Here is a 13,034-nt window from a genome sequence, read left to right on the forward strand (position 1 = left end):
TATTAAAAAAAACCTAAATTATTAGAACTAGTAAATAAAGGGTTGCCTGCGTGGTAAATAAAGAGATCGCTTATTAGCGATAAGGCCGCCCGATGCATCCCTTGTAAGTTTCATGACATACGACATTAGCGTTTTTTCATAGAACTAGTTAGGTACATTGTTTCATTGTTAGATGACGTAATTTGTCAAGCGCCAATGCCCAGCCATTTATAATCTAATTATTGAATTATTAATTCAGCTGAGGGGCGATATTGGCAGTTGTCATTGACACTCCCTAATAAAGAACGTTACCGTAACGTAACGTGACGTAACATGACTAACCCAAACCTATATCCATACACCGGAATTGCAAAATAATACCTCTCTTATTTACTCTTATTCATTTAGTTTTAGTGTTATTGCTAAGAGTTAGACATTAGTTATAATCAAAGCTCAGATCATTTATTATAAAGGTACCTTTGAAAGTCAAAATTACCAGTAAACAGTAAAGAACCACCAGTAAAGAAACTCGATACTTACTCTTTTGAAATGGTTTTTACAATAGTTTGTATATATTGATTTGACGTCTGATATATAAATATAATTTTCATTTAATGTTCAATGTTGTTATGTTAGCAACGAAGTGTTAATAAATAAATAAAGATAACTGTCTAATCTTATACGAATATGAACTTAGGTATAAAGGGATTTCGATGCGCTTGCTGTAAAATAAAAATATTACCTGAAACTCTGCACCCGGAATCTTCTTAAAGCAATATCAGCGACGGGCCGGCCGTCCTTGTACCACGATATCCGTGGCGGGGGCCGGGCGCTCGCTTGGCACTCCAGCTTCACCCGGCTGCCCCGGGTGGCTCGCACCGACTGCATCGGTTCTATCCGTGCGGGACTACCTGGGTACAGGGATAGGTATTATTATAAAGTATATATTTTGTGCAATATCGACGTGATTTTTCGTTTAGGTTTAGAGTTAGATTTGAAAGATTTAATCAGACCCATATTTAGTGTTAGGATCATTTGAGTAAAATTTGACAATGAGGAACGAATTCCAAAATTAAAATATAAAAAATATATCATTCAATCAAGCAATCAAAATATCTTTATTCATATATATATCCAGCCACATCCAAAATGTTAATAAATAAGTACCTAAGATTAAACATGTATACACATACAGTGTGTATATTTGTATTTCCGTAAAAATATTTTCTATGCTTTTCTTTAGCCAATTCAGTAAAACAATAAAATGGGTAAATAACCCTAAAGAGGTGAAAACATTACAGCTACAAACGTGCCAAGTACTTGTGAGATCGTAATATTATGTATTCGAAAAGTCTTTAAAAGTTCCCCACTAAAAATAAAGTCCTGTCATTCGGCCAATGGCCCTATTATTTCTTGTGACGAGTTACATATGTGACATCAGAAATAGACTATCTATTTAAATGAATAATTTTTGAACGTATTTAAACGTTACATTTTAAAATTATTACAATGTGCGTTTAATATCGTCTGATTTACAGCAAACATAATCGTGGTCTGCCAGAGACAACATCAAATTGACAGGCAACTATTTGATCTTATGTCTATTGAAATGTTCCCATTTTAACACCAACTGTTGCCGTGAAGTTTGTATTCAATATTCTACAGAATATTTACAAATAAGACATTCTGTTGTCTAGTTTTTCATTATGAAAATATTGATTAAAACACAATATGATATTTTATAAAAACCTAAAAGATAGTTGAAGCTAGCTTTAATCAAATGTCACATTGACATAAAACATTAGACATATTATATTTTTGGTTAGATTATCTGTGGGCTTATTACATGTATTCGTTGATTTCTGTTTTATATATTCGTGTCATATTTAATAATATGAATGTATCAATAATTGTAAGATTGCAAATAAATAACTGAACATTAATATATAAATACGTCGTACAAAATAATTTATTTACCAAATAATACAATTTCTTAAATTATTCTCACATTATAATAGGTATGAGAGTTTTGGCTTTGTTTCAGCATCTCTTATTGATGATATTGCTAAGAAGTGTAATTTACTATGTTAATTCTTTGGGGTATTTATAACATTTTGCTTTTAAATGTTTCGTTACAATTTGTATAACTTGAGGTTCTCGGTTCGATTCAGGACAAAACATTGTTTCTATAATGTTATAACACTACGCAGAAATTTAACATTGCTCTGGGTCCAAACAACTTTGTTGGGTACTTGTGCTAAGTGGACTCCTAAGTCCCATTGAAAACTGTCAATTGTTGTGTTAGTGTTATTTAACACTATTGACTAATGTAAGTATTTTATTTTGGGGTATTTAATATATTTAATAATGATAAATCATGTATAATCGAAATACAACGTTGAGAGCAGTGTTGCCCTATTACTAAATGATCATAAAACAGATCCAGAAATCTGAGGCTTAGTCCAAAAAAGGTGTACGGCTACTGGTTTTAATCGAAAAACAATAGACTATCTGTGAATAGGAATCCAATTGTGGTGATGACGTACTTGAGTGTCATGAGGTTGATAAGTGTCGAATCTGTCAACGTATGACGTCACATTCCTCCTACATAGTACTTCCATTGAGGAGCACGAGGTATTCCGAGATACTGCCAATAGATCTGCCTACGATGGAATTTGGATATGTCCATAGTAATCGTTTTACGTCAATGTATGTTGAAAGAGACTGAACATTGATTGATTATTTTATTTTATTATATATATTATTAATAGGCAATTCATTTAGGATTTCCGCCATTAGGCTGTGGAATAAGCTGCCTGAGTCTATACGATTAGCTTCCTCCCTATCGTCTTTTAAAACTCTTCTATATAAATATTTCCTAACCTTATCATATCCTGATCAATCGTGACCTGTGTCATTCTTGTATCTCCTGTTCGTTTTGTAATTCTCTATTTGTAGGATTAGCTTTTTAGTTTTAGTTAGTTTTTATAATATATATATAGTTATTAATAGATTAAGGTTCTATATATTAATATAAATTTATTTTGTTTTTTATATAACTTCTGCACTTCTTGCACCCATCATTTTTTATTTATTTCTTTTCTTACTAGGGTTGCCTGGAAGAGATCGCTTGTTAGCGATAAGGCCGCCCGTTGCATCCCTTGTAATTTATATATATTGTGTTGTTTGTATTTCTTTAGCAACGAAGTGTAAATAAATAAATAAATTATTGATTTTTCATTATCACCACAGTTGGCATTATAATTTGACAATTATACAACAAATTTAACTGTCAAATACACGGAGATCGACCTGTATAGCTTACTATATATTAAAAACGTACCAAGAAAAATGAAAATTAATGAATAAAAATAACTTAATTGTGTTTTATAATATTTTTAATTGAAGTCTGGCCATACATTAGCTTTTATATGTATATTTATATCAGTCGCCTTTATATCAGTCAATTTACATGAAACCATAATGGTATATATGGTAAATCATAGGATAGAAACACTTAATATAAATTATTTTTTACATTTGCTCTTAAAAGAAAGTAAGTTTTTTTATAGAATAGGAGGCAACTGTGTAGCTTTTTCTAAATATTAACCATTACATACAGTAGGTATACAATATACATATATATTAAACTGAATGACAAAAAACTAAGTTGTTAAGTGTCATTGGCATATACTTAAAGAAGAAATTCCGAACCAATTCGACTTAAGGTCCTTCAAGAAAATAGGGTGCCAATTGTTAAGGCCGAAAACAAAATTTCAACATTGCATAACGATTTTTATACGTTCCCGTCGCCAGACTAGACGCCAATTATCTCCAAGTCGTCATTATAAATAGTTCACCACATCCTGAGGAAATGTTCAGGTGTGTTGGACTACAGCCAACATCTTTTGAGCCTACTCTTCTTCACCGAGGAGAATATAACTATTATTTTCAGGGCCAGGCAAATGCAACTTGATATGTTCCTAGTACCGTGTGTTCGTAATTATTTGGACATATCTATCTTAAGTAGATACATTTTGATAACCAATTTCATAAAATTTGAGTCTTTTTAGGAACAAACTTAAATTGTATTATAGATTTATCAAATTCAGTATTACCTAAAGTATTATTTCTGCCCAATTGAACCACGCCCAAGTGAAGTGAAATTGTTTTATTAATAAATAATAAATTTGTCATTATTATATTAATATTATTTTATTAATTTTTATACAACAACCGGTGGCGTTATCGTTTAAACAACGATCATTATCAGGAAAACAGTATTAAAACCACTCACTTTTACACCAACACACAACACAGCCAAATAAGGTTTATTTAAATAAATAAAAACACTTAGTTAAATGTATTGTATAATTTTTGTTTGTTTTTTCCCTTTTGTAAATATTTTATTTTTTTATAATCTAAAAATCCGTGGCACTACATCATTTTTGACAGGTACCTATCAGTTTCGTAGTTACATTTATTTGTACTAGGCAAGTAGTGTAGGCGATGAGCCTTTCATTTCAGATTCATCGTATGTACTGAATCTAAATGAAATGCGCTCATAGAAAGAAAGTCCTTTGGTGCACGGCCAGGGAGCAAACCTACGACCTTAGGGATGTTTGACGCACGCAATTACGAAGTAGTCTTTAAAAAGGCATAAACATTATACACGCACTTATTAAAACGTATTCTTAGATTTAAATGTCTATATTAAATTACGTCCTATTGAAGCAGGTGTTATGGCAAACATCGTGTGAGTTCTTAGAATATGCCTTCAACTATTAAACACTATAATAATTTTAACGTCTTCATACCCATGTAACCACAGTTTATAGTTATTTTATTCACTGCAATCATAATACTGGAATAATTATTACAATCAAAGGTAACTGTTTCGTCATTAAACTATGGTTTATTGCTTTTGCTGTTTTTATTAAGCCTTTATAAAAACACCGATATTAAAGTATTGGTAGTTAAATGTTACCATGACGTTCCAATGGAAATAAGAGAAACGAAAAAATCCTGTTTGGATTGTCATTGCCACATTCTACTGTATCTATGGTCATGTCACTATATTTATATTAGCAATGCCCCGCAGTTTCACTCGCGTAGATATCGATCACGTGATAGTGAAAAATCGAATCGGACTATAGATATATTTTTGCTACCATAAAACATTTTTTTTTACATAGATTTCTTAGTTTTTATTTACATCCTTTAATAGTTTTAGATAATATATATAAACACGGACACTCATAATCTAATCAATATACAGATTTTATTTTGCAACAATTATAAACATATAATCATAAATCGAATTTAAAAAATGTATGTTATGTTATTGCATTTTTGTTAGGGATCCCTGTTTTTTTTAATATGTCAGTAAAGATGCAGCTTTCCAATAGCCAAATAGTTTTAGAAGTCGGTCCAGTATTTTTCGTGTAAAAACATTTAAAACATACATACAAAAACCCAAGTGGAATTTTTCATATAAGTATAGATTACATAAAAAGTTGATGTTTTATGAAGATTTGTGTATTTTTATCATTGATCACAGCGTGAACACAACTTGTCAGAAATAAATTGTATGAAATCTGTCTTTCATTAAATGCCTAGTTGGCAAATATTAATAGTAAAGGATGATTCATGAAGCTGAGACGGTAACAATTTCAGACGACATAGATTGAGTTATTGCACAAAATAAAAAGCGAGCAGTGACTCAAGTAGGTAAATGTGGAATACAGATAAATGTGCCAAATTAAATAATTGCATTTTCTTCTTGGCATCGATAATTGGAGGTGAATGATTTTAGAAACTGCATAGGGTTTCTTTTAAATGAAAATTTAATTTAATTATTAAGTTGAAACGGAAAATTAGCGCAAGTTCGATCCCCGGCTGTGCACCAATGGACTATCTATTTGCTCGCTTGAACGGTGAAGGGAAAAAATCATGAGGAAACCAGCCAAAAACTCAACGTCTTGCGTCAGGCACAGAAGACTCACCTACTTGCCTATTACATTGACAAATTATCATGAAACAGACTCAGACATCTGAGTCCTAGACCTAAAAAGGCCAATGATTTATTTATTTATTATGCTATTGACCTAAAGATTATTATTAAAGGCTTCAGGGTCGACTCTCATCCTTGAGGTCGTAGGTTCGATACCCGGTTGGGCACCAATGGAGTTTCTGTCTATATTATGCGAATTTAACAAGCTCTTACGGTGAAGGAAAACATAAGAGACGAAACCGGCTAGCCTTAGACCGAAAAAGCCGACGACGTGTGTCAAGGACTTGTCTATATGTCAGTAAATGATCATGAAGCAGATTCAGAAAACTGAGGCTAAAACCTAAAAAATATTGTAGGTAGTCCAAATGTATAGAAAAAGCTTGTATTGAAAATGTTTCCAATATACATAATATTATGTACCCAAATTATTCGTTTCTATTAAAGGATACATTGTAAAAATAAAAAAAATCCTCTGTTGCCCCATCTTTGGATTGGTAAAAACAAATTAATATTCAAAAGTGTTTAATTTTTCAATCACGTGCATTCGTCAAACAAAAAGATCCAAACGTCAAAAGAATAATTATAGCAAGCCCTAATCCCGATAACGCTAAAAAGTCTAATCAACAAAATTATCGGAACGCGAAATTAGACATTCAAAATTGTAAAAAACGATTATTAAAAACCGTACGCCGCGTTTCGCTGCGTTTGTTTACGCACTGTAGTAAGGTGCGCGGGCGGTGGGGTACGTGGAATTCTACTACAACGTCTGATGAGTCCGTTTTTTTATCGCATTCGGGTTTCCTTTTGCCTCGCTTACTTTTTTCGTTAGCGCCCAGTTTGGTGCTGGCAACTCCATAAACAGTTACACTCTCGAGGCAACCCCACTGAATTGTTTTTAAATGACGTAGCGTGGATGTGTGCGTCGCGGCCTCCTATAGCGCATGCCGCGAATTTTAGTGCGCCTTTACTTCTTTTCAAATACTTTAAAGTTTGACAGGTAATGAGATGGATAGTCTGAATTTAATTATGTCGAACTTTTTGGGTTGGTTAGAAATTTAACCTAATGGGTTATTTGAATACCGGGAATTTACATCTCAAAGAAAACGTTCAGTTGAAGGAATGTTTGATAGAGCATACCGAAGTGTACGGGCATTTGGAATGTGACAGTATTTGTTTGCTAAAGCTAAACAAAAGTTAATTATTGGTGTAGCTCCCATATCATACAATAGTTTGACTCGCGACTTTGTCTAAAGAACTTTTACAACATTATTTTCACATGAATTAACTTAATATATACTAACGCCATAAGACAGCCGTCCTATAATATCTTTAATGTCCTTTGAATTATTGATAATAATCTTTTTGTTAATTATTACGGAGGAAGTGTAGTCTTTTAAACATATCATATAATGCCATTATACAAAGAAAACTGTAATATTCCTCATATTAATTTTTTTAAATTATTATATATCGCATTTAGCATACATGTGTTTTAAATTGACGTTATTTTATAGAACAGGGCGCAGAAAGCTCTCCCATGAACACTCTTAATCCCAGACTGCTTACGAGTGAGTTGCCAGCCTTTAAATGACGTGACATATTAACAATGAAAATAAAACACCTAATTTTCATATATCATATAAAACTGTATATTAAAATGAATACCGAAGCTTTTACCAACGAAAAGTTTCAGATGAAATTTGTGTCATTTACTATAAATAATTGTATTATGGAAAGACTCCGGCGCACCAAAATCGATCGGTCGGGGTGTAGTCGGCAAAATCAATACGATCTTTTGTTCATCCTCAAATGGCGCGGACTTACGATAAGCACATATCCCATTCCGTCTAAAGACAGTGCATTTATGTTTTTTCTCCTTTCTCTTATGTCTAAATTCAGTTTCTACGCAATACTGAGTTTTTTCTGTAGCTGGGGTAGGCTATACTTATAAATTTGGAATGATTTCCATGTAAAAAATATTGTTTATTTATTTATTATAAACTACTACTTTCCTACGAATAAAGTTATTAAAAGGGTATCTCGTTAAAGTAGTGTAATATTTTTTTTTTTACTTTCCATTAATTTTAGTAATAAAATGTTTCCTTCTCCGATATACAAGCATGTATACCCGGGTATATAAGTGATCTATTGAAGCATAGGAATTAATGCAATAAGCCTTAAATACACACTGATTTATGACACAAAAATACGTCAAAATCAATTACATTTTCACAACCATGACATATTCTCGGTTAATTACATATTATCATACCAAAGTATCATTACTTCAATAAAACACATTAATTGTGATATTATAATTTAAATATTTCAGTTCGCATGTATGGTGAAGCATGCCCCGACTGTCAATTATGGCTCATCATATTTAGCTCATTTAAATCTCTGGGGCTGCATTTCTTTATAATTTATAGATTCCTAGTACCTTTTTATGTACGAAATAATGTTAAGGAGATTTGAATTAAACGAAATTAAAACTTTTATGTAATTTTGTTATTTTGTAAATTTTAAAATTAATAATGTTGCAATGAAATAAAAATGTTTCAAAAATGCGTTTTAAGTGTTGTTTATTTCTGTCACAGATAACTTATTTATACCCAAAAGTGATTAGACTATGTTATGATATATTTATGAAGGTTACTTTTAGAAATTAGAGTAAATAATTTTACACAAAGTAAACGGTTTAGAAAATAGTTTAGAATAATTATTTAAGTTGTCTAGAATTGTTGCAAAATTACATATTAAAACAATAATTTATCAGACTCTACTATCTCACGAGTATATTATGAGAGATTATATAAATCCGCTATTTTCGTTACAACAATCAAAACACTAATAGTAAAATCTTAAGTTAATAAGAAAGCTTGTAACCTATATTGCAGATTAAATATGATGTGGTAAACTTTAATAAATAAACCTGCACTATCTGGATTCATTAAAAAATCAATCAATCTTTGTCTCTTTTCATCGTAGCGCTAATACAATTCGACAGTAAGCAAAAAAGTACTTTAAGTTGACTTTTTATTAGGCATTACTAAGATCTACCAATAAATCCAGTGGCAACCCTAACCACATCACATTAGATGAATAACCACGCAAATATTGCACACATGCAACTCCCGATAACCACAATTTTCGAACAATTTTTTACTTTAATTGATCGCGTGAGGACGTTAACCGATTTAGGAAATTCTGAGGTTCGATGACTCGATGGAACGACTAGAGGTCGACTTAGACAGGATGAATGTGATTTTGAAGGCGCTACCAGCTGTTGCTAACTGCGTTCACGAACTCGTACTACAGCGTGGAGGTTTGATGTCTACATGCTTTAATATGTACTTTATTAAACTCTGCTTATAAAGCACGTCACACTGTTATCGCGTTTTATTCATAAAAGGTTAATAATTATATCTCATAATACAATCTACAATATATGACTGCTTATGTTCTTACTACTAATAAAGGTACGCAATAATAGAACAATTATTGCGCATTGACATTAGCTCGAACGGTGAAGGAAAACATCGTGAGGAAACCGACATATCTTAGACCCAAAAATGTCGACGACGTGTGTCAGGCACTGGAGGCAGATCACTTACTTGCCTATTAGATTAAAAAAAAAATGATCATGAAACAGATTCAGAAATTTGAGGCCAAGACCTAAGGAGGTTGTAGCGCCACTGATTTATTTTAATAATAGGACAATAAACGCACACATATAACAATCGTGACGTCAATGTAACCCGCAAAATGTTTCATGAAAACCAACGACAATTTTTGAGGATAAAGTAAAATTAGCCTTTCTATTAACGATCGCAATTGTTTACGGAATGAATCAGTACAGGCGCTTGGCCAAGCGAATGAATCAATTTATATGGAGCCATCATTATTCACAGTATTTGTGATAAAGCCGCTGAATTACTTCGACGAAGTGTATGTATAGAATTCTAGCTGAAAGCGTAGAGAAAACAATGCGTCATTCAAGGATACGAATTAAAAATAAACTAGAATATGAAATGTTCATAATATTACGATAGCTATACTTGTGTTCTCTTGCGATTTATAAGGCAATCGATTTAAATCCATTACCACGGTGAAGGAAAACATCGTGAGGATACCGGCTTGCTTTCACAAGAGGCTGATCACCTATTTGCCTATTAGATTGACAAATAATCAGATACAGAAATCTGTGGCCCATCTAAAAAGCATATATATATGTGTGTGTGTAGATATAGCTAAATCATTTTAATCTTACTAAGTTTCTTTGAAAGTTTTACATTGTTGCTGTTTCAGTTGTAACTACCATATCAAGTTTACAGATTACGTATATGTATTTTGCTTAATTGTCTTCCATATTAGCGTCATCTATTGCCACCAATTGGCACCTTTTTAATTATTTATTATACGTCACAGAACACAATGATGCAAGAAAATATGATTTCACATTTTTTACACATATATAATTTTAATATTTTTCCTAAAGTTTACCACAAAAGTGAGTGCGACGATATAAATTACAATCGTGCGTACATATACAATTATGGCTAATAATATATAATATTTTGTTGACTTAATTTTCTACAATACTAGTGAATATCTTAAACTAAGGTAATATTAACAGTCTTTGTGTTCTATGTTTTGACATTGTTCGTGTGTCTGTGATACTGTGACACTTATATTCACTACACTTGGTTTATTAACTTAAAACGTTTAGTTCTTGGTTTATTAACTCTTTAGACGTCTTGTCTCTATCAAAAAGTCGGATTGATTGTATCATAACATTAAACAAAATCAAAAACAATTCATTAGGTAACATAATGTACGAACTTATGAACGTCAAAAAAAGAAATATACATTAAATGCTTCTAATTTTATATTTACTGCCAGTTCTAAAGAGCGTAGAGTAGGAGCGTTAAGCACAAAGATCTGTCCTACATCAGCACGAGGCATGGTGAAATAGGAGCATGAACTTACTCATAGGAACAAACATTACATACATATACAAATACGTGGTAGAAACAACTAATGGAATAAAAAATACAAAAATGGAAATCTTTTTTACTAAAAAAGCAAAAATAGTAAGTTTGTCTAACTCAAATGTACTTCATTTGTTTGAACTAGATATACCTAATCCTATAGTATTCCTTCCCATTACAGAAAGAACTATGTGACAGCCTAAGAATCGCCAGCACATTTGCATCGCTATGCACTCCTAATTGCAGCTCACCTTTTAACCTACTTGCAACATTCTAAAGCATTGTCACATTCATTTGTATTCCGTCCACACTTTCATCAAAACCGCTGTGCGTTCAAGTGTTTCTCGCATACACCATAATTCCAATATTGATTATACAATTGATTCGCTCTGTATGAAGTCATGTTTGGATTGGAAATGCTTCGGTCTCTTTGTATGTATTTGTTTTTGGCATAATTTCAAGTTTATTGTACTAGTTCTATACAAAATCGAAAAATTTAAACCCATCTCAAAAATGCATAGGATATTTACAAACGTAAGTATTATAACGCTATTGAATTTTTTGATTTCTATAGATAATTAAATTGTAAAACATATTTGAGAATATTTTTATCTGTTTTTCGATTTACTAGAGAATCTGGAAATTATGTCAGAGGGGCAAATCCTAAGTGTATTTTTAATGTTTTTTTAGTAAAGTTATAACCCCATGTAACGCGACCTAGACTGCGTTATAGAAAGAACAAGTACGAGAATACTCATAAAACCGTTTAAAATAAAATAAAATAATGGGTACTGTAAGGGGGGATTAAAGTGTACAAGAACAATTCACATTAAATTGTATTACACGATGACCTCACAAGTCGTCGGAATCTATTACTGTACCAATACGATAGGTCTGTTTAATTACCTCGATTAAGGACGATTAAAGGCTACGCAAAAACGACCTCTTTTGACAAAACTCTAATTACACCTTACCTTTAACGGACGGACATTTAAATGTTTGATGTTTAAATGAATGTTTTGCATGACTTTGTAAGTCTTATAGTAGTCATATGGCATATGGCGTATATTTGAGTCTTCGAGAGAAAGTATTTGTGTGTTTTTTTGTTCAAGCTTAATAACTCTTTCGTTTATTGTTGTATATATACAGTACAGAGTTGGCCTAGTGGCTTCAGAGAGCGCTTTCATCCTAGAGGTCGTAGTTTCAGATCGGCTGTGCACCAACAAACTTTCTGTGTGCGTATCGTGAGGAAACAAGCTTAGGCCCAATTAGTCCACGGCACAGGTGATCAACTACTAGCCTATTAGATTGACAAATGATCATAACACAGATACATATCTGATGAACAAACCTATATTTTTTTATATTAATAATTTAATGTATACTTTAGGATATGCCTAATAATGTATGTATTAAAATCTTGAAGGCACATAAATGAGTTAACAGTTATTTTTACATACTAGAAGTGTAGTATGACAGGGATACCATAAATATTACGATACACTTATAATATTAATTAACATTTAGTTTATAAACGATATTGTACAAAATTAGTTATGCATAGTATTACCCATTAGCGATAATTATAGTACAGACCAGATTGTAATTATATAAAATTACTGTTTGATAATGAGTTAAAAATTAATTGGTAATTTTTTTTAATATTTCATCACACGGCAATGGTGCAGCCTGCAATGTGGTGGCGCAAACTCTTGAACTCCATAGAAATTCATAAAAAAAAATCATTTTTGAAATTAAATGGTACAAATTTTTGTGTTTAATTTAACCTAACTTAGCCTACATGCTCAGAATAAAAAAAAATATCTACCCTAATGTTAATTCACTGGGTATTGAGACAATATAATTTATCATTCATCATTTATCATCTTATTATCATAGAATATAATCAGTTTTTTTATAGGGTACAATGCCATACACCTCCTGAGTATTAGGTACACAAGTCGTAATTTGGAGTTGTAAGGTGGAGTCGTAATGTTCGACACATTAACCGATTAATTTTATCGTAGACTTCCGTCAAAATCGGCTACCTT

At 31.8% G+C, this 13,034-nt stretch overlaps 1 protein-coding gene across 2 annotated transcripts in view; it reads right to left on the reverse strand.

Moving 5' to 3' along the window:
• Positions 1-13,034, reverse strand: part of LOC110997898 (protein vein) — a 60,168-nt gene that overhangs the window by 4,579 nt on the left and 42,555 nt on the right. For both annotated transcript variants that reach the window (XM_022266264.2, XM_022266262.2), the window contains exon 2: positions 722-890. In XM_022266264.2, coding sequence (XP_022121956.1) covers positions 722-890 — 169 coding nt within the window. The remainder of the gene's footprint in view (positions 1-721; positions 891-13,034) is intronic.

Source organism: Pieris rapae, chromosome 19 (assembly GCF_905147795.1).
Source record: "Pieris rapae chromosome 19, ilPieRapa1.1, whole genome shotgun sequence".
In the NCBI taxonomy this organism is placed as follows: domain Eukaryota; kingdom Metazoa; phylum Arthropoda; class Insecta; order Lepidoptera; family Pieridae; genus Pieris; species Pieris rapae.